The sequence below is a fragment of the Lissotriton vulgaris genome, chromosome 12 (assembly GCF_964263255.1).
Source record: "Lissotriton vulgaris chromosome 12, aLisVul1.2, whole genome shotgun sequence".
Classification (NCBI taxonomy): Eukaryota; Metazoa; Chordata; class Amphibia; order Caudata; family Salamandridae; genus Lissotriton; species Lissotriton vulgaris.
Window position 1 is genome coordinate 90,742,689 of NC_141700.1, and position 19,210 is coordinate 90,761,898.

A 19,210-nucleotide genomic window follows, 5' to 3' on the forward strand; every position below is an offset into this window, starting at 1 on the left:
TGACTCATGGCTCCTCTTATGCTTCTTCCTCGAAGACATCGAAGCGCGACCTCGATCGACGAGTTCGAGACTTCGAAGACTTAACTTTCTTATTTTTAAGTTTTGCCACAAGGAGTTTCGTCTCTTTCTCTTAACGCCTTCGGAGTCATCTTCTTGCAGCAAGGACAGTCCTCGACGTCATGGTCGGAACTTAAACACCAAACACAGCATTCATGAGGATGAGTGATAGACATAGTCTTGCCACATTTGCCGCAAGCCTTAAATCCAGTTTTCTTCGACGACATTTCGAAGAATAAAAAGATACACAATAATAGGATAATAGTAACAAAGTTACTGTAAAGCTACAGTACGATCCCTGAAAACCGTTAGCGTCGACGACGCGGGAAAAAGGGAACTGATGTCATCACGCCGGCGTGGGCCTGTTATAGGCGTCGGTGACGTCAGCAGAGTCACGAGCGGTGCCGTGCCTCTGTGACGTCCGGATCCACGTCGGCGCGAAGCTACAAAAAGAATTTCCGAATGTTGCTGACGCAAGGGGATATTCACAAGGTGAGGAATCCACACGGCAGATGTATCTATCAGAAAGGCAAGGCAGTGCATAAGAGGACTCTTTCCAGGTGGATTATTTTGTGCCTCAAGATTTGCTACGCCCTGGTCAAGAAGGACCCTCCTGAAGGTATCAGCTCATTCCACTAAAGCTAAATCTACTTCTGCTTTGGCTAGAGATGTTCCTGTTCTTGATATCTGTGAAGCAGCAACTTGGGCCTCCCTCCACACCTTTGCAAAGCATTACTGCTTGGACTCCGAGGTTAGGAGGGATGGCCATTTTGCTCGCACCTGATTACCTCTCAGAAGCTCCTCTTCTTCGGAGCGGTTCTGGACATAGCAGTTTCGGGTCTATCCTCCCGAACAGTGAGTCCGGGACATTCGGGCTATGATTCCGATCATTCAGCCCTTGTCCCGGGCTTCGGGCAGGACGACCTTGAGGCTGCTGGGCCTCATGGCCAACTGCATCCTGCTCACCAAGCATGCCAGATGGCATATGCGGGCTCTGCAGTGGGACCTGAAGTTCCAGTGGGCGCAGCATCAGGGGAACCTTTCAGACTACGTCCAGATCTCGAAGAGCACTGCACAATTGCAGTGGTGGCTCTTGAAACAGCATTGGGTCAATGCCATATCCCTCTCCCTTCCCCAACCGGAGCATACAGTGGTGACAGATGCGTCCATCCTGGGATGGACGGCCACAAGGAAGAGGCGGAGATCAGAGGCCGCTGGTCTCCGGCGGAGTCCAGGCTCCATATCAACCTTCTAGCTTCTGGCGATCCTTCTTGCACTGAAGGCATTCCTTCCCTCTGTCAAGGGGAAGGTGGTGCAGGTGTTCACAGACAACACCATCCCATGTGGTACTGCAACAAACAAGGTGGGGTGGAGTTGTGGACCCTATGACAGGAGGCTTTGTGCCTCTGGACGTGGCTGGAACGTCAAGGCATTTCATTGACGATTCAACAACTGGAAGGTTCTTTGAACACAAGGGCGGACAAACTTAGCCGCTGGTGCCTGATTTATCACAAATGGAGTCTTCACTCTGAGGTGGTGCAAGGTCTCTTTCCAAAGTGGGGAGAGCATTGGTTAGATCTATTCACCACCGAAGAGAAAGCAATGTCAGCTGTTCTGCGCGATATTTCCAAGGCGGCACTCACTCAGCGAAGCCTTTTGTCGCGAGTGGAGCTGCGGTCTATTGTACGCCTTTCTGCCTATACCACTTCTGCCCAGGCGCGATCGTGCCCAAGTCATTCTTGTTTACAAGGGGTGGTGAGGGACAGAGTCTCTGAATTAAGCAGAATACTCTCACCCAGTCAAGAGATCAGGGCTAGATCCAACACCGTTTTTTAGCTCACTGCACCATCCCAGTTTCAGAACCTGGCTGTATGCAAATTAGTCTGTTCCTGTCCCAGTGCATGATGGGAACAGGGCAAACCTAACTACAAAAGCCAATTCTTACACTGGGAAGGAGAGTGGTCTGTTTAACTCAGACACTCTGTTCATCACCACCCCCTTTTTGTAAATCGTTTTTGGCCACTATAGGTGTGGCAGGGTATACTCAGACATGAGTCCCTTTCTCACTGCTCCATCAGGATTCAAGCAAGCCGGGCCGAAGAGGCTGAAATGCCAGAAACCGGTCCCCGGTAGCTTGTCTCCTTTCTGGTGAAGAATTGGCTTGGTAGTTTAGTCTGCCCTGTTCCCATGATGCACTGGGCCAGGGACAGACTGATTGCATATAGCCTGGTTCTGAGCTGGGATGGGGCAGTGAGATAAATAACGGTGATGGATCAAGCCCTGATCTTTGGACTGGGTAAGAGTGGTCTGTTTAACTCAGACACTCTGTTCATCACCACCCCCTTTTTGTAAATCAAGTCATTCTTGTGGCACCTGACTGGGCTCGAAGAGTTTGGTATCCCGAGCTACTCAGTATGAGCGTGGATCCCCCAATCAGACTGCCTCATCGGGAGGATCTTCTGTCACAGCAGCAGGGGAAGGTCCTCCACCCGAACCTGTAAAGCCTCCACCTACATGTGTGGAGATTGAGCAGTGACAGTGGATTCCGTTTGACTTGCCTCGTGAAGTCTTATGTCATTCTGGCAGCCAGGCGTCCCTCCATTAAATCGGTATACGCCTGCAGGTGGAAAAAATGTATGGCATGGTGCACAGCAAAGTCTGTGGATCCCCTTTCTGTCCCTCTATCAGAGGTCCATTTGTTCCTTCTTTCTTTGGCCTGGCAAGGCTCTGCTCTGGGCACCATCAAGGCTACCTTTCTGCAATCTCTGCCTTTCTCAGGCTTCCTTATCAGCCCTCTATTTTCAAGTCCCCTGTTAATAGATTTCTCAAAGGCATTACTCACCTTTTCCCTCCTATTCTGTTTGTGATGCTGCAGTGGGACTTGAATCTGGTACTTTTTTGATGTGCGTTCCTTTTGTGCCACTCCACAACTGTCCTCTTTGTTTCTTGACTTTGAAGACTGCTTTCCTGGTTGCCATTACCTCCGCTAGGCGCATGTGTGAGCTCCAGGCTACTTCTTTTAAGCCTAGTTTTCTGTCAGGCCATCTGGACAAGGTTGGGCTTCCCACTCGTCCGTCCTTGACAAAAGGTGTCACTGCTTTTCACATTGGGTAGACTATCACCTTGCCCACTTTCTTTCCGCCTCTGCACCCTTCCAGAGAGGAAGAGAGGCTCCACAGTCTGGACCCAAAACGTGCGTTTTCATCTTACTTAAATTGCAAACATTTCCGGGTGGATGACCAATTCTTTGTTGGCTACGTGGGCACCAAGAAAGGCTGGGCTGTACACAAGAGGACTATCTACCCCTGGGTCATCTTGTGCATCAAAGTCTTATTCTGTGGCTAAAAAGGAACCTCCGGTGGGGTTGCAGCTACTACTGCATTGGGAAGTGGTGTACCACTGCAAGACATCTGTCAGGCAGCCATGTGGGCCTCGCTGCACACTTACTAAGCATTATTGCCTTGACAGTCAAGTCCGGAGAGACTACTTCTGTTCTCCATGACTTTCTGGTGTGATCTTTGTTTGCAGACCCACCACCGGGGTTGGTATTGCTGGGGTATCTATTCTAAGGTAGGGAATCTATCACTAACGTGTCTCTTTCAGATGCAAAAGTTACTTTCTACTGTAACGATATATCTGTAAGAGACATTAGTTAGTGATAGATTCCTTACTGCCCCACCCATCATCCCCGTTTTGCGAACTAATTTCTAGGGTTAAGGTCATCCCTTTCAGGGCCCTAATTTCAATGCACCAGTGGTCACAATGTTGCATGGCTCTGCGTTCCTGGTGCGGATAGTAGTGTACAGAACTAACATCCACGCGCGTGGGCGTGTCTAAGTAGCTCCAGCTACGTCTTCTCAGTGACTACGACGTATGCGGAGCCGTAAGACAACGCCTACTGACGCACGGGGGTACTGCTGACAACAAAACTTTCCGGATCCAGTCTGATGCCTGGGGATATTTCAAGGTAAGGAATCTTTCACTAACTAATTTCTGCTCCTACACTCAAGTACATTTCTAATTCAGACAAATACAGTAACAACTATTTCACCTTCTGGTTCCAAGATGACTACTATAACCATGATCCTACTAGAAACATATTTTTTCATAGATACAATTTCTGCAACTGTTTACCAATTCACCAAGGAGTAGTTTTGGTCCTGTAACTCCAGTTCTGTAGTAGGGGTATCACTGTTATAGTCATAAGAGCCCGCCTTTCTCCACGGTGGAGTAAGATATTCATGTAAGGAATGCTACAGGTCTGGCGTGTTACGCCTTCAAAAAGAACTGAAAGTAAAGGGACCTGCTGTGCATTCTGGGATACTGAGAGAGTTCTGGAAAATGTTCTTTAAGACAGTATCCTATTTGAGCCACATAATGGCAGCCTATGGGGCTTGTCTGTCCATACCTTCCTCTCTATCATTCCAGAGGCTTTTGCTGGTACAGGCAAGTTCTTTGTGTGGAAACTTGGCAAGCTGTGCCATTTGTGTGGTTGTTTTGGTGGAATTTCTAGTTGAAATACTGGACAGTGTAGCCTGTGGATATAGGCTGCATTATCTGTCTTTAAATTCTCTTGTGTCTGTGCAGGTCTGCATGTTTTTGACAACTTAAGAGATTATTTTTGATTGCTTCAGGGTCCACGCACATGGGCTGGACTATTCACTAGATTAGGACTATAACAGATCCCCTACTGCGGAAGCCTCCGTTTACTAGTCTTGAATTTCTCTCAAAATCAAGGGAGCCAACCACATTCAGCCAGTGTTGAAACCACCCCCACAGACTGCTGAATAAAATGAGAAATACTGCTTAAAGCACACTGAGCCACAGGGTCCAGAACTTGTGGATCTGCAGCCTTCGAATTTAATTATATAGAACTATGTATGGCTTAGAACCATTCGACGTTTTAAACAATTCTGACAGGTCTAATTTAATACAGCTTTTGTTTCATATTTCAACAGTTCGAATTGAGTAAGTCTATGATAGTGTTATGTAAACATTGCATAAAGTCATGTCTCACAAGTGGAAGAAATCAATGCCTCCGCATGAGCATTCTCTAGTACATTAGACCTTTAGAAAGCTAAATGACAATAGCAAGATATGACACAATTCCAAACAGGATAGATTAAAACATTTTACTGAAATGGTCTGTTACACAATCTTGGAAGTTAATACATTCTAAGTTAACATATGTGAATACTTCAGTATTTATAACAATATCGGTTTGTACAGGGAATGGACTATCACAGAGACACAGTCTGCACATTTTTTTGGAGGCAAAACAGTAAAATTTCACGTCTTTAAAAAAAGTACAAGATGTCCTCAAAAAAATCATTCACATTTTTTACATCCAGCCAACAATTAAAACAAAAGTACAAATTGATAAGAAAACAAATTTAAGCATTTCGGTCCATGCGGACATCTATTTCTCGTCCTGCAAGTTTAATTCCGTTCATCAGCCTGCATGCTCGCTCAGCAACTTCCGGAGCCTCAAATTTAACTACCCCACAACCTTTGGATTTGCCATTCTCCATCTTGATATCAGCATATACCACATGACCTATGGGGAGGTAAGAAAAATCTGGTAAACCAAGGAGCAGATTTAACTGCTACATGTCCCCTCACATTTACTCCCTTTGCTTTATTAGAGCTTCAGAAAAGCCAGCGACAAGAGAAAAATTACATTTATCTGAAATACTACTTGGGTGCAGTAGCACAAGTTACTACTTGTGTAACAATATATCTGTAAGAGACATTAGTTAGTGATCGACTCCTTACCTTAGAATATCCCCAGGCGTCGGACTGGATCCGGAATTTTTTTGCGTAGCGGTACCCTTGCGCGTCGGTAGGCGTCGTCTGCGGCTCCGCATCAGTCGTCGTTGGCGCCGTGATGACGTCGGAGTAATTAGACGCCGCCTCCGCGTGCTGACATCAGTTCTTAGACACAGCTTTTCCACGCCAGAAACGCAGAGCTATGCTAAAAACCAACACTGCTGCCATGAAACTAGGGCCCTGAAAAGGAATGACCTGAACCCTAGATATCGGTTCGCCGAACGGGGAGGCTGGGTGGGTCGGTAAGGAAACTATCAGTAACTAATGTCTTACAGATATATCTTAAACAAGTAGTAACTTGTGCATCTGAAAGAGACACTTTCGTGATAGATTCCTTACCGTAGAATATATACCCCAGCAATACCATCCCCGGTGGTGGGTCTGCGAACCAATAATCACACCAGAAGGTCTCCTTGAGGACGGAAAGGCCAAAGAAGCCATCCCTCCGGACTTAGCTGTCCAGGCAATAATGTCTTGCAAACGTGTGCAGCGAGGCCCACGTAGCCGCCTGGCAAATGTCCTGCAAGGGCACTCCTCGGCCAAAGGCAGTAGTAGCCATGGCTCGAGTGGAATGAGCCCTCAGCCCAACAGGGGGTTCCTTCTTAGCCAAGGAGTAACACGCCTGGATACACAAGATGATCCACCGCGAGATGGTCCGCTTGTGCACCGCTTTCCCCTTCTTAGCGCCCACGTAACCAACAAAGAGTTGGTCATCCACCCGGAACTGGCGTGTGCGATCCAGATAGAACGAGAGTGCACGTTTTGGGTCCAGACGGTGGAGCCTCTCTTACTCTCGAGGGATGCGGAGGCGGAAAGAAGGTGGGCAAGGTGATAGATTGCCCAATGTGAAAGCCCGTGACTACCTTGGTTAGAAAAGAGGACTGTGTCTACAACACAACCTTGTCCGGATGGACCGAAAGGAAAGTAGGTTTACAGGATAGAGCCTGGAGCTCACTCACTCTCCTGGCAGAGGTGATGGCTACCAGGAAGGCAGTATTCAAAGTGAAAAGGTGAAGGACAGTTGTGAAGTGGCTCAAAGGGAGCACACATCAGAAAAGTAAGAACCAAGTTCAAGTCCCACTGAGGCATCACAGAGGGCACAGGAGGGAACGTATGTGTGATGCTTTTCAAGAATCTGTTAATAGGGGACTTGAACAAAGAAGGTTGATCAGGCAGCCTCAGAAAGGCTGAAAGGGCAGAAAGGTAGCCTTGATAGTGCCCAGAGCAGAGCCCTGCTGGGAAAGAGAATGAACCTCAGAAAGAGGGGCAGAGAGGATCCACAGCCTTTGCTGTGCACCATGCCACAAATCTGTTCCACCTGCAGGCGCATATAGACTTTGTGGAGGGACGCCTGGCTGCCAGAATGAGGTTACAGACTCCAGGAGGCAAGTCAAATGGCCTCAAATGTCGCCGCTCAATCTCCAAGCATGGAGGTGGAGAGACCGGTTCGGGTGGAGGACCGTCCCCTGCTGCTGCGACAGAAGATCCTCCTGAAGAGGCAGACAAACCGGGGATCGACTGACATACCGAGTAGCTCGGGATACCAGTACCTTCGTGCCCAGTCCAGAGCCACAAGGATGACTTGTGCCCAGTCGCGCCTGATCTTCAACACTCTGGGCAGAAGTGGTATAGGCGGAAAGGCGTACAACAGACCGCAACTCCACTCGTGACGAAAAGCGTCTCCGAGCGAGTGCCGCCATGGAAATTCTAACGCGCAGAACTGACGACATTACGCGTTCTCTTCGGTGGCGAATAGATCTAACCAAGGCTCCCCCACTGCTGAAAGAGGCCTTGCGCCACGTCCGAGCTCAGACGCCATTCGTGATCCATCATGCACAGACTGAATTCATCCGCCCTGGCGTTCAAGGAACCTGCCAGGTGTTGAACCACCAGGGTCATGCCCTGATGTTCCAGCCATTGCCAGAGGCGCAGAGCCTCCTGGCAGAGGGTCCATGACCCCACCCCGCCCTGTTTGTTGCAGTACCACATGGCGATGGTGTGGTCTGTGAACACCTGCACTACACTCCACCGGACAGAGGGGAGGAATGCCTTCAGTGCTAGACGAATCGCCCGCAGCACCAAAAGGTTGATATGGAGCCGGGACTCCGCTGGAGAAGAGGCATTTGATCTCCGCCTCACCTATGTGGCCTCCCCAGGCCTGGAGGGACGCGTCCGTCACAACTAGGTGCTCCGGTTGGGGAAGGGAGAGGGTTCTGGCGCTGACCAAATCGCTGTCCTTGAGCCACCACTGCAGCTGTCTCGCAGTGCCCTCCGAGATCAGGACATGGTCGGACAGGTTGCCCTGATGATGGGCCCACTGAAACTTCTGGTCCCACTGCAGAGCCCACATCCGCCATCGTGCGGGATGCACCAGAAGGATGCAGGAGGTCATCAGCCCCAGAAGCCGCAGCGTCAACCTGAACGAAACTCTGGATAAAGGCTGAAATACTGGAATCAGAGCCTGTATATCCTGAACACGCTGTTCGGGTGGGTACACCCGAAACTGCGCAGAGTCGAGAACCGCTCCGATGAAAAGGAGCTTCTGAGAGGGGCACAGGTGTGACTTCGGTACATTGATGGAGAACCCCAGCTGGTGCAAGAGGTCTGCCGGTGGCCGACGACTGTCTGGGGCGAGCCCGCCTTCAACAACCAGTCGTCGAGGTACGGGGAAGACTGAAACCCCTAACCTGCACAGATGAGCTGCGACCACCGCCATCAACTTCGTGAACACCCTGGGGGCGCTCGTAAGGCCTAAGGGGAGCACGGTAAACTGAAAATGCTCATGGCCTACCGTGAACCGAAGGTAGCGCCGGTAGGATGTGGAAGTAGGCGTCCTGCAAGTCCAATGCTACCATCTAGTCTCCTGGGTCCAGGTCAGCTAAGACCTGAGCCAGTGTCAGCATTTTGAACTTCTCCTTCCGGAGGAAGTCGTTGACGTTCGTAGATCCAAGATAGGGCGTAGGCCCCCTTTGCCCTTCTTGGGTACCAGAAAGTAGTGGGAGTAGCAACCACGTCCTACTTCTGACCCAGGAACACGCTCGATGGCCCCCTTTGCCAAGAGGACCGAAACTTCCTCCTGAAGAAGCCGCAAATGATCCCCCGATAAACTGGTTCTGCAGAGGCATGGCTTGAGGAGTAGTCTCGAAGGGGAGGGAGTAGCCCCTTCGGACGATCTGCAGCACCCACCTGACAGCGCGGCAGTGAGTGGTGATGGCGAACCCTGCCCCCCACTGGCCTCAGATGGACCGAAAAGCACAGACTAGGAGGGTTTAGAGGCGGATGCTGCGGGGGAGGGTGTGGACTGGCCTCACCGTTGTCCCCGACCACCCCCACGGCGATTTCCACGCCCGCCACCGCGCTGGATGGTAGTCTGCGGCGTGTTGCTGGCGGCACGTGTGGGGGTGCCCCTTCCTTGGCACCGTAAGGCACCTGTGTGCTGGCGCGGGCCGAGAGGCCCAAGGACTTGGCTGTAGCCCCTCAAGCACATGGTCTGCCTTGTCGCCGAAAAGGCGACGGCCATCATAACTGCATGCAGTGTGTTTTGAACATCGGCCGAAAAGTTGGCAGACCTCAACCAGGTGTGGCATCTAACTGCCACCGTCGTTGCCATCGCTCTACCTAGTGAGTCGGTGGTATCCAGCCCACACCGCATAGAATATTTGACTGCATCCCGGCCTTCCACTAGGGCTTGGCCGAGTTTGGCCTGTACCTCCAACGAACACTCTGGCAGCACTTCCGCAACCATCTCCCACAGAGTGGGTGTAGCGGCCCAAGAGGCATGCTGTGTTGGAAGACCGCAGTCCCAGACTAAGGGAGAAGATCTTTTTTCCGTACTGCTCGTACTTCTTGGATTCCCTGTCCGGCGGAGCAGATGGGAATGTGGTCTGGAAATTGGATGCCTGGATGACCAGGCTCTTGGGGGTGGGGTGGGTGGACAGGAAACATGGGTCGCCAGGAGCCGGACGGTGGCGTCCGGCCACGTTCCTATCTACGGGCGAACACGTAGCGGGCCTGGACAAAGCGCCCAAAAGAACGTCGGTCAAGGCCTCATTAGAGGGCAGCAGAGGCTCGGCCGAGCTGGACTGCGGTTTAAGAACCTCAGTGAGGAGATTAGTCCTCACGGCCGCGACGGGGAGCTCAAGGCCCAAGGCCTTGGTAGTCCTCATCAACACCACACTATAGGTTGCCCCCTCCTCCGAAGCCACGGTAGGAGGAGAGACAAAAAAAGTTTCTGGAGAGGTGTCCAGACTACTGGCCTCCCCAAGTTCCCCTGCCCAGTCCTCCTGAGACTGACACCCGGGTCAGAGGGTCCTCAGACCCCTCCCAATCCTCCCCTCCCAATACTCCTCCTCACCCATATCCTGATACTCAGGGTTTTTAAGCAATGGGGCCGGTTCATTGAAGTAAAACTCCCCAAGCGCCGTCGAAAGCGGCGCAGTTCCGCTGTCGGAACCGGAACGAAGGAGGCATCGGGGAACAACGCCGCCCAAGGACGGTGCCGGAGGCGACACCTGGCCGACCGACGCCAGGGGGGGTCGTAAGGTCCACCAGCGACGACCCAGATCCCGAAGCGGGTCCAGTGGTGTCCTGCGGTGCTGGGCCCGAAGGCGGCGTCTGAACCGCTAGGCCCTGCGACGCCGGGCTCGAAGGCGCCGGCTGCGTCAGGGCATCAGCACTCTACGGCGTCGAAGCCCCCGACCCGCTAGGGGCCCCAGACTGGTCCGCTGGGCCCGAAGGCGCCGCCGAGCCAGTCGGGGAAGAGGTTCCTCACCCGAACCCCGCATCGGGGGGGGGGGGGGGGGGGGGGGGGGGGTCGAGTCAGAAAAGCAATGACGCCTCTTCGACTTCTTGCTTTTCTTACCGGACGACTTCGACCCGGAGGAGTGGTGCAGACTCCCGGAGCTGAAGTGGCTCCGTCCCCGCGACCTGTCCCTTGACCTCCCGTGGGACTGGGACCTCTCGTGGCGCGGGGCCGACTGCCGGAGTTTGAGTCGCCTACGGGACCACTCCCACCTGGCTTTCGAAGAGAGGGCCCGGCAGTCTGAGCAGGCCTTGTCGTCGTGGCCGAAGCCTAGACATGTTAGGCACAGGTGGTGAGGATCCGTGACCGACATCGTTCGGTCGCACTCGTTGCAGTGCTTGAATCGGGGCATCCCTACAGCACTGATCGGAGTCGTAAGACTTCGAGAAATGATCAAAAGTGATCCAAAAAGTTAGTCAAAAATTGACTACGGATTACTGCTTTTTTCCAGATCTGCGCTTGCTGGCGTGGAAAAAAAGAAGAACCGACGTCAGGAGGCGGCGTCTAAGTACTCAGAAGCATCACGGTGCCCACGACGGACGCGGAGCCGCAGACGACGCGCAAGGTTACTGCTACGCAAAAATGTCCAGATCCAGTCTGACGCCTGGGGATGTTGTAAGGTAAAGAATCTATCATTAACGTGTCTTTCAGATTCTTACAATCACAAGCTTGATTATACTCTCCAGTTACACATGGCTACCTGCCCCTGTTAGTGAACTGGTTGAACATGAACCACTGCTAGGCAAAAGTAGCTCAATTATTTTTATTTACATTAGTTTCTACGTAAGCATTGACAACTTTGAAAAGGCAATTCACTACTTGAAGGTGTAGTTTTACCTGTAACTCCAGTTCTGTAGTAGGGGTATGTTTGATAGTCATAATCTAGTGAATAGTCCCACCCATGTGCGTGGACCCCGGAGCAATCAAAAATAATCTCTTAAGCTGTCTTCAATGCAGTCCTGCATAGACATTCAAGAGAATTAAAGACAATAATGCAGCCTATAAACACAAGGTTACTCTGTCCAGTACTTCAACTAGAAATACAAAGGATATTCCACCAACCATCACATTTAATACAGTCTGCAAAGTTTCACCCATAGAAAAACGTTATCATTTCAAGGATCTTGTGAAGGGGAGAGGAAGGGATGGACAGACAAGCCCCATAGGCTGCCATTATCTGTCTGGAAAAGGGATACCGTGCCTTAACCCCTTCGAGGCTATTGACGAGCTGGGCTCGTCATCGCGCTTACCTGTCCTGCGCGGATGACAAGGCCAGCTCGTCACGTAACGCGGTAATTTTGAAATTGCCGCGCACAGCGGGAAAAGCCGCCGCGGCGAAGCGGTTAAAGGAGCTCTCCAGAGCCCCTTGGTACCCCATGATGCACAAGAAACTCCTTTTACTGTCAGTTCTTTTTGAAGGTGTATAAAGCAAGGCCTGTAGCATGATTACAGTACCATTTTCTCCACCCGGGAGGAGGGTGGCCGCTTATGACTAACAAAGATACCCCTACTACAAAATTGGAGTTACAGGTAATAAACTACTCCTTCTGTAGTAGGGGATCTTTGTGTATAGTCATAATCTAGTGAATAGAATGGCAAGCCCATCCCAACAAACTAGCGGAGGAGAAAAACACCATTACTGTGCAAACAGATTACTTAACGAAGCCTGCCCAACCGGAGCGTCTGCTCGGGCATCAGTCAAGACAGTAATGCTTAGCAAAGGTATGGACCGACTTCCATGTGGCAGTTCTCTGCAATGGGAAAATTACGTAGCAAAGCAGTTGTGGCTGCTTTGCCCCTGGTGGAATGGGCCTTAGGCTTACCTCCTACGGCCTTATTAGCCTTCTGGTAACATAATTGGATACAGGACACAATCCACCTAGAGATGGACTGTTTAGAGGTAGCAAGACCAGTCCCGACCGACCCATAGTAAACAGTTGGTCTGACCTACGAATATCCTTGGTCTTATCCAGATAGAACTTAAACACCCTTCCACCCTTCTCACATCCAGGGAATGGAAAGAACTTTCCGCTGAAGGATTCTGGAAAAACGTAGGTAAAGTTATAGTCTGATTAACATATAAATCAGAGAACACCATGGGGAACTTAGGATGGGTACGCATTACAACCTTAGCAGCATGAAAAACAGTATAAGGTTCTTGACAACATAATGCCTGAATCTCACTCACCCTTCGGGCCAATGTAATGGCTACAAAGAAAGTCGCCTTCCACAAGTGCTGCAGTGAAGCCTTATGAATGGGTTCGAAAGGCTCCAGCATCAATCTGGAAAGCACCACATTCAACTTCCAGGAAGGCAAAGGACTCTTAACAGGAGTAAACACTTTCTTCAATCCTTCCAAAAAATCCTTAAATCACAGGGATCTGGAAGAACGAAGTCTGTGAAGGACATTTTCTGTACGCAGTCAACCCTGCGAGGTAAACCTTAATCGATTGAAAATTAAGGCCAGACTGAGCCAGATGCAACAGATATGGAAGGACCACATCTTCCTTGTAAGTCGTTGGATCATAGTTCTTGGTAGTACACCAGATGCAGAATCTCTTCCACTTGTAGTCATAAGACGTCCTAGTAGAAGGACGCTTAGCCTCCTTGAGAATGTTCATGCAATCCTCAGGCAGATTCAGGTGACCATATTGAACCGCCGGAATCAGGGTAATAAGTGGAAAAGCATTAAGAAAGCTGTTCGACCAGCTGATCCATAGCGCGTTCCCCAGAGTCCCTGGTGTGTAGTACCTGGAGGCGAAGTCTCGGCATTTTCTGTTTTCGGCAGTGGCGAACAGATCCACGTCTGGAGTGCCCCACCTCTCGAAGAAGTCTCCTAGTACTTAGTCTTCCGAACCCACTTGTGGTTTTCTTGTAAGAGTCTGCTGAGAGCGTCCGCCTGAGCATTCTGTAGACCTGGCAGGTGTGGCACTTATCGTCAGTCCCCTGGCTATCAGCCAGTGCCAGATCGCCTGCGCTTCCAGGGACAGGGTGCGCAATCTCAAACCCCCCTGCTTGTTGAGATAATACATCGTGGTCGTATTGTTCGTCTGCACAAGCAAGGAGTTTGTCTGGAAGCACGGATGAAAGGTCTCCAGTGCCAAGTGAACCACTCCGAGTTCCAGGAAATTGATGTGGTACGTGGACTCCGCTGGGGACCACGTTACTTGATTCTTTAGATGGTCCGAATGCGCTCCACAGCCATAGAGAGAAGCATCTGTGACGATAGTCTGACTCTGAATGTCCTTGTGGAATGGAACCCCTTTGAGGAGGTTCTCTGCCGAGCACCACCATCTCAAGGACTGTTGGGCGTGAAGAGACCGCATCATCCTGTCGTCCCAGCTCCCCCGCTTCTGGTCAGACTGGTCCTCCAGACATTCTTGCAGCGGCCTCATGTGGAGCCGTGCGTGCGGCGTGAGGAAAATGCAGGAAGCCATCGACCCCAGTAGAGAAGACACCATCCTCACCGTCTTAAGATGGGGGAGCCATGAGAGCCTGAGCCTTCCAAAGGATCGATAAGAGTCTCTCCTCCGAAGGGGGCACGCTTGCTGAGAGGGTATCAATGGAAGCTCCCAAGTACTGCAGGCACTGGACAGGAGTCGGAACAGACTTGGACATGTTTATGTGCAATCCGTTGGTTCAGCAGGACGGCCGTCCTGTTGAAGTGCAATTGCGCTTCCTGGAAGGTGGAGGCTTTGTTCAGCCAGTCGCCCAGGTACGGATAGACAAACCTTGTTCTCTCAGATGCGCTGCCACCACCGCCATGCACTTTGAAGGTCCTGGAAGCAGACTTCAGTCCAAACGGTAGTACTGTGTATTGGTAGTGATTGGTGTCGACCAGGAACCGCATGAACTTCTGGTGTTTCCATGCAACGGGCACATGGAAGTACTCATCTTGCAGATCTATTGACCAAAGCCAGTCTCCCCTCTGCAGTGAAGGATAGATCTGGTGCAATGACAGCATGCTTAACTTCTCTGCGAATCCATCTGTTTGCTTGCCGCAGATCCAGAATGGGCCTGAACTAGTTCTGGTCTTTCTTGCGTACCAGTAAGAACCGCGAGTAAAGACCCTTCCCCGTTTGAGACAAAGGAACGTCTTCCATCACCCTTTTTCTTACCAGGGTATCGGCCTCCGCTTGGAGCTCACGCAGCTGGTACTGTGAGCCAACCGGTGGAATCGCTGGAGGCGGGCCGAGGAAACGAAGACTATCCATTGCAAACAATATTCAGCCCCCACTTCTCCTGAGTAATTTTTCTTAAGTCTGCCAAGTGATTTTGTATGCTTCCCCCCCCCCCCCACCAGAGCGGGTAACAGACAAGGGAGAAGTAGCACCTCAAGGCCGAGACTCTGCCGGGCCTCCAGGCGTCTAGGAGGGCTGCTGGCAGGCAGCCTCTACCCTTCTGCCTCTTCTGGAATGGGCGCTGCTGGTACTGCTGCTGCTGTTGCTGCTTCCCAGTCCGACACCTCTGCCCTCGGCACCGAATCGCCTTCGGAAAGGAGTCAGGATTTCAGTCTCGGTCTTCATGTGGGCCACCTCCTCGTCCGCGTGTTTCTCAAACAGTGTAGCACCAGCGAACGGCAGGTTGGTGACCCTCTTTTCTGCTTCTGGCTTTAGTGACGTCAGGCGCAACCAGGCATGCAGTCGCAGGTTGATTCCGTGGCAGTAGCCATAAGCCGCCAGTAGGGAGAAGTCCGCAGCAGCGCTGATCACTAGGTTTGACACAATCATTTCCTTGTTTATGATCTCGTGAAAGTCCTCCCTTTTCTCCCTGGGAAGGAGCTCCAGGAACTGTCGCAGGGACTCCCATAGCGACCAGTCGTATCGACCCAGGAAAGCCGCGGAACATGGGGCCTTCATTGAAGTAGCAGCCGTGCCGCACACCATACACCCCGCCGAGTCCATCATACAGCTCTTTGTCTGGAGGCACCGTAGAGGAAGGGGGCGCAGCGTGCTATTTCCTCGCCGCAGTGACAATCACAGAGTCCGGCACCGGGTCCGATCTTAGGAACGCCAGATCGGAGTCTGGGGCCCTGTATTTTTTCTGCAGCCGGGAGGGAGCAGATCTTGTGGACGCTGGCGTCAGAAAAAGTTCCATTGCCGGCTCTTCCAACCCCAGCACCAATGACAAGAGTGGTCGAGACAGCTGTCGCTTATGTAGTGTCTCGAAGATTACTGATGTAGACTGTGGGCACAGTCAGGGTCCTGAAAAGACAATATCGGCGTACTCTCGTGTGGGGGGGGAATCAGACAGGGTGGGCAAATACCCCCCTAGGACTGGGCGAATCCGTAAGCCTGGATCTCGACCTGTCTCTTCTGTGGCGACGCTAGGACCGTGTGGACGAAGGGCCACTCCAAGTGCGATGTCTTCGCCTAGATCGCGATCTGGATAGTGATCTGATCCTCCTAGGTCTCGGCCAATACACTGGCATGGTCCGAGGAGGACGGTGCGGAGGCAGGGCCGGAGCCATCGGCTGTGGCGTTCCCTTAGGTGGTGAGGGGAAGCACAGCCACGATATGGAACTCAGAGGAGGCTGCGGTGGAAGAAGCAGAGGACGATGGAGGAGAAGTCTTCGGCAGAGGAGGAAGAGGCGGCAGCGGAGTGTTCGGAAGCAGAGGTGGTGGAAGAGAGGGACTCGTGGCAACGTAGGAGGCATCGGAGACCTTGCCCGAGAAGGTGAGTAGATTTGAGAACTCTGAGTCGGACGATCTAACCACTCTCTTCCTAGGTCTTCACGATGAAGTCCTAGCGGCAGACCTACCAGACGAACCACCGCGCCGCCGCGACCGGGGGCTCGAAGAAGCAGAGGACAGGCTGACCACAGAGCAGGGGGACGCAGTCCTTGCCCTTTACTGCCACTTGGAGGTGGACTTATCCCTTCCAGACATCGGATGCCTAGACGTCGACCTCCCTCGACAGATCTCGACGCCGAGGGACGTCGACATTCCTAGACGTCGATAGTCTGTTACTCTGTCGAACGCCGAGTAGACAGACGGCGAACGGCGGTGTTGCCTCGACGGCGAGCGTCGGTGCCTGGACCCATCATGACGTAGACGATGACTCAGGCGTTGATGAAGTTAGACGTCGACCTCATCTGAGGTCTCGACGTCAGCCCCATCAACATAGATGCCGCTTCGACCCAGAGCCCTGGATCGACGGGAAGCACACGGAGGTCAATCCTTTAGACGCCATCGAAGTCTACGGAGATCTGTGCTGTTTTCTGGCCTTCTCTGGACTGGGGAGCCCCCCAGAGGCCTCAGGATGGGCAGAGTACCCATATCCAGTCCTCCCATGCCCAGACACCTTCATCCTGAAGTCTCCTCTGCTCCAGACCTTGGAGCCAGATCCTCTGTCCCTCAGGGTCCTTTTGGAAAAGTACCGGCAGATCTCACAATCCTCCGGGACATGAGATGAAGGTAGGCAAAGGACGCACTCTATGGACATCTGATCTGGCCTTCTTCCTGGCACACTCAGCACATCTGTCAAATAATGTAGGCATTTGAAAGAAAAGTGGCAAAAAACCCCAGTAAATGAAAGAAGGATGAGGCAGTCATCGAGTGAACACAAACACTTTAAAGAGTGTCAAAAAAATCGAATTAAACCCAAAAAAGGTAGAGCTCAATGCTCCAGGGCCCTGTTAGCAGGAGCCGGAAAAAAGAACTGAAAGTAAAAGGAGTTTGCTGTGCATCATGGGATACCAAGGGGCTCTGGAGTGCTCCTTAAAGGCACGGTATCCCTTTTCTAGACAGATAATGGCAGCCTATGAGGCTTGTCTGTCCATCCCTTCCTCTATCATTTCAAGGATCTTGTGAAGGGGAGTTTCTCTATGGGTGAAACTTAGCAGACTATTATATGTGATGGTTGGTGGAATATCCTTTGCATTTCTAGTACTGGACAGTGTAGCCTGGTGTTTATAGGCTGCATTATTGTCTTTAATTTTCTCTTAAGTGACTATGCAGGACTGCATTGAAGACAGCTTAAGAGATTTTTGATTGATCCGGGGTCCACGCACATGGGCGGGACTATTCACTAGATTATGACTATACACAAAGATCCCCTAATACAGAACTGAACAAAAAGTCACGTAATCTTAAAACTAAAAGCAGTTATAAACGTTGAATATCTGATCAACATACATACCACATTAACCGTTTAATACGTTTTACGAGTACTTACCACATTCGTTGAATTTGTCTTTCAACATTTTCCATGTGAAGTCGAAAGGAAGCTAGAAAGGAAATGGTAACTAGATTACATTGTTGTGCACTACATTATAGAAGGCATCCAAAATTGCTCACTGGTTAAGTGCTTCGATTAAATGGCACCCTCAAATTTAAAGAACCGTGCAGTGTTAAATACCTAATGGTGGCAAGATAAACGCTATAAAAAGGCATTTCAATATCATTTAATACAGGAATGTAAATACTTTTAACATCTGGAAATTTCAGGTTAAGCAATCTGTAAATCTAGGACTCGCCATGTCATATCCGTAGATAAGAAAGAAAATCTCACTTTTCTGGGATTCCAACACTTTATAAAAAATTAAGTGCATCAAATATTTCAGTATTTCTGCAACTGCCACACTGGTGCACCATTAAAGTAAATGGGTCATGTAAATGTGTCTTAGCTGGTAGAATGCTGGCCATTAGGCTTCAAAAATCAAGCTTATACAGATTTAAAACAAGTCGGCATAGCTCTACAGGCCACATAATGGTATGACAATGGGAGTGTGTGGCAAAACAAATATGGTTCTTGGAGCCATACTTTAAGATTATTATTATTTTTTTTTTAAGAGAAGAGCTCGCCTGTCTATTCTTCCGTTAAAGCTAAACCTGTTCAGTGTTTCTCCTAATGAAAGACCTACATTTCTGGATTCACAAAGGCTAGCAGATCCCTGGATGTAGTTTTGGGAATTGCCATTCTCCAATAATTGTTTCTTGCTGACTATGCTGGGACACCTGAGTTGATGACAACTATCTTGAACCATTCAAGTCCTCCCTCACGTGGAATAAAGGACACTTCATTGTTTGGGGTCAATGGCTTCTCACCCTAACTAGCATCAGGGGCAACAAGTAAACGTTACTGTACCTGAATATGTCCACTAAGAACTTAATAATGTAAAATTAACTTCCCTCTGCATTCTGTTAATCTAGAAAGTGAACCATCGTGATATCCAAGTCCCGCACTATTAGCCATTTGCAGATAGCTACTGCGCCCCTGGTGAGATTAGGAATACACCCCTCTTGTTTGGCATTGCACACCGCTGTATGGTCCCTCTATACAGGGGGAAAGGTCGTAAAGGGTGGAAGAAAATTCTTTAAAGCAGGACAGTACTCTAAATTTCAATAAACAGATGCGTCAGGGCGTCTTTACTGACCATGCAATGTATACTGCATGTGAAGAATGTCAATATGTGAAACCTAAACCAGAAGAAAGGTATATCTGAAGATTGGCTATGCTGGATTTGATTAAGGGAATCCCACTGAGGGGGGAGGGGAGTTCTAAGGTTGTGTGTATGTGGGG

At 50.6% G+C, this 19,210-nt stretch overlaps 1 protein-coding gene across 2 annotated transcripts in view; it reads right to left on the reverse strand.

Moving 5' to 3' along the window:
* Positions 1-5,175: 5,175 nt before the first annotated feature.
* Positions 5,176-19,210, reverse strand: part of HNRNPM (heterogeneous nuclear ribonucleoprotein M) — a 57,902-nt gene continuing 43,867 nt past the window's right edge. For both annotated transcript variants that reach the window (XM_086947310.1, XM_086947309.1), the window contains 2 exons: positions 17,864-17,915; positions 5,176-5,614 (listed from right to left, as the gene is read on the reverse strand). In XM_086947310.1, coding sequence (XP_086803436.1) covers positions 5,451-5,614; positions 17,864-17,915 — 216 coding nt within the window. In that variant the 3' untranslated portion in view covers positions 5,176-5,450. The remainder of the gene's footprint in view (positions 5,615-17,863; positions 17,916-19,210) is intronic.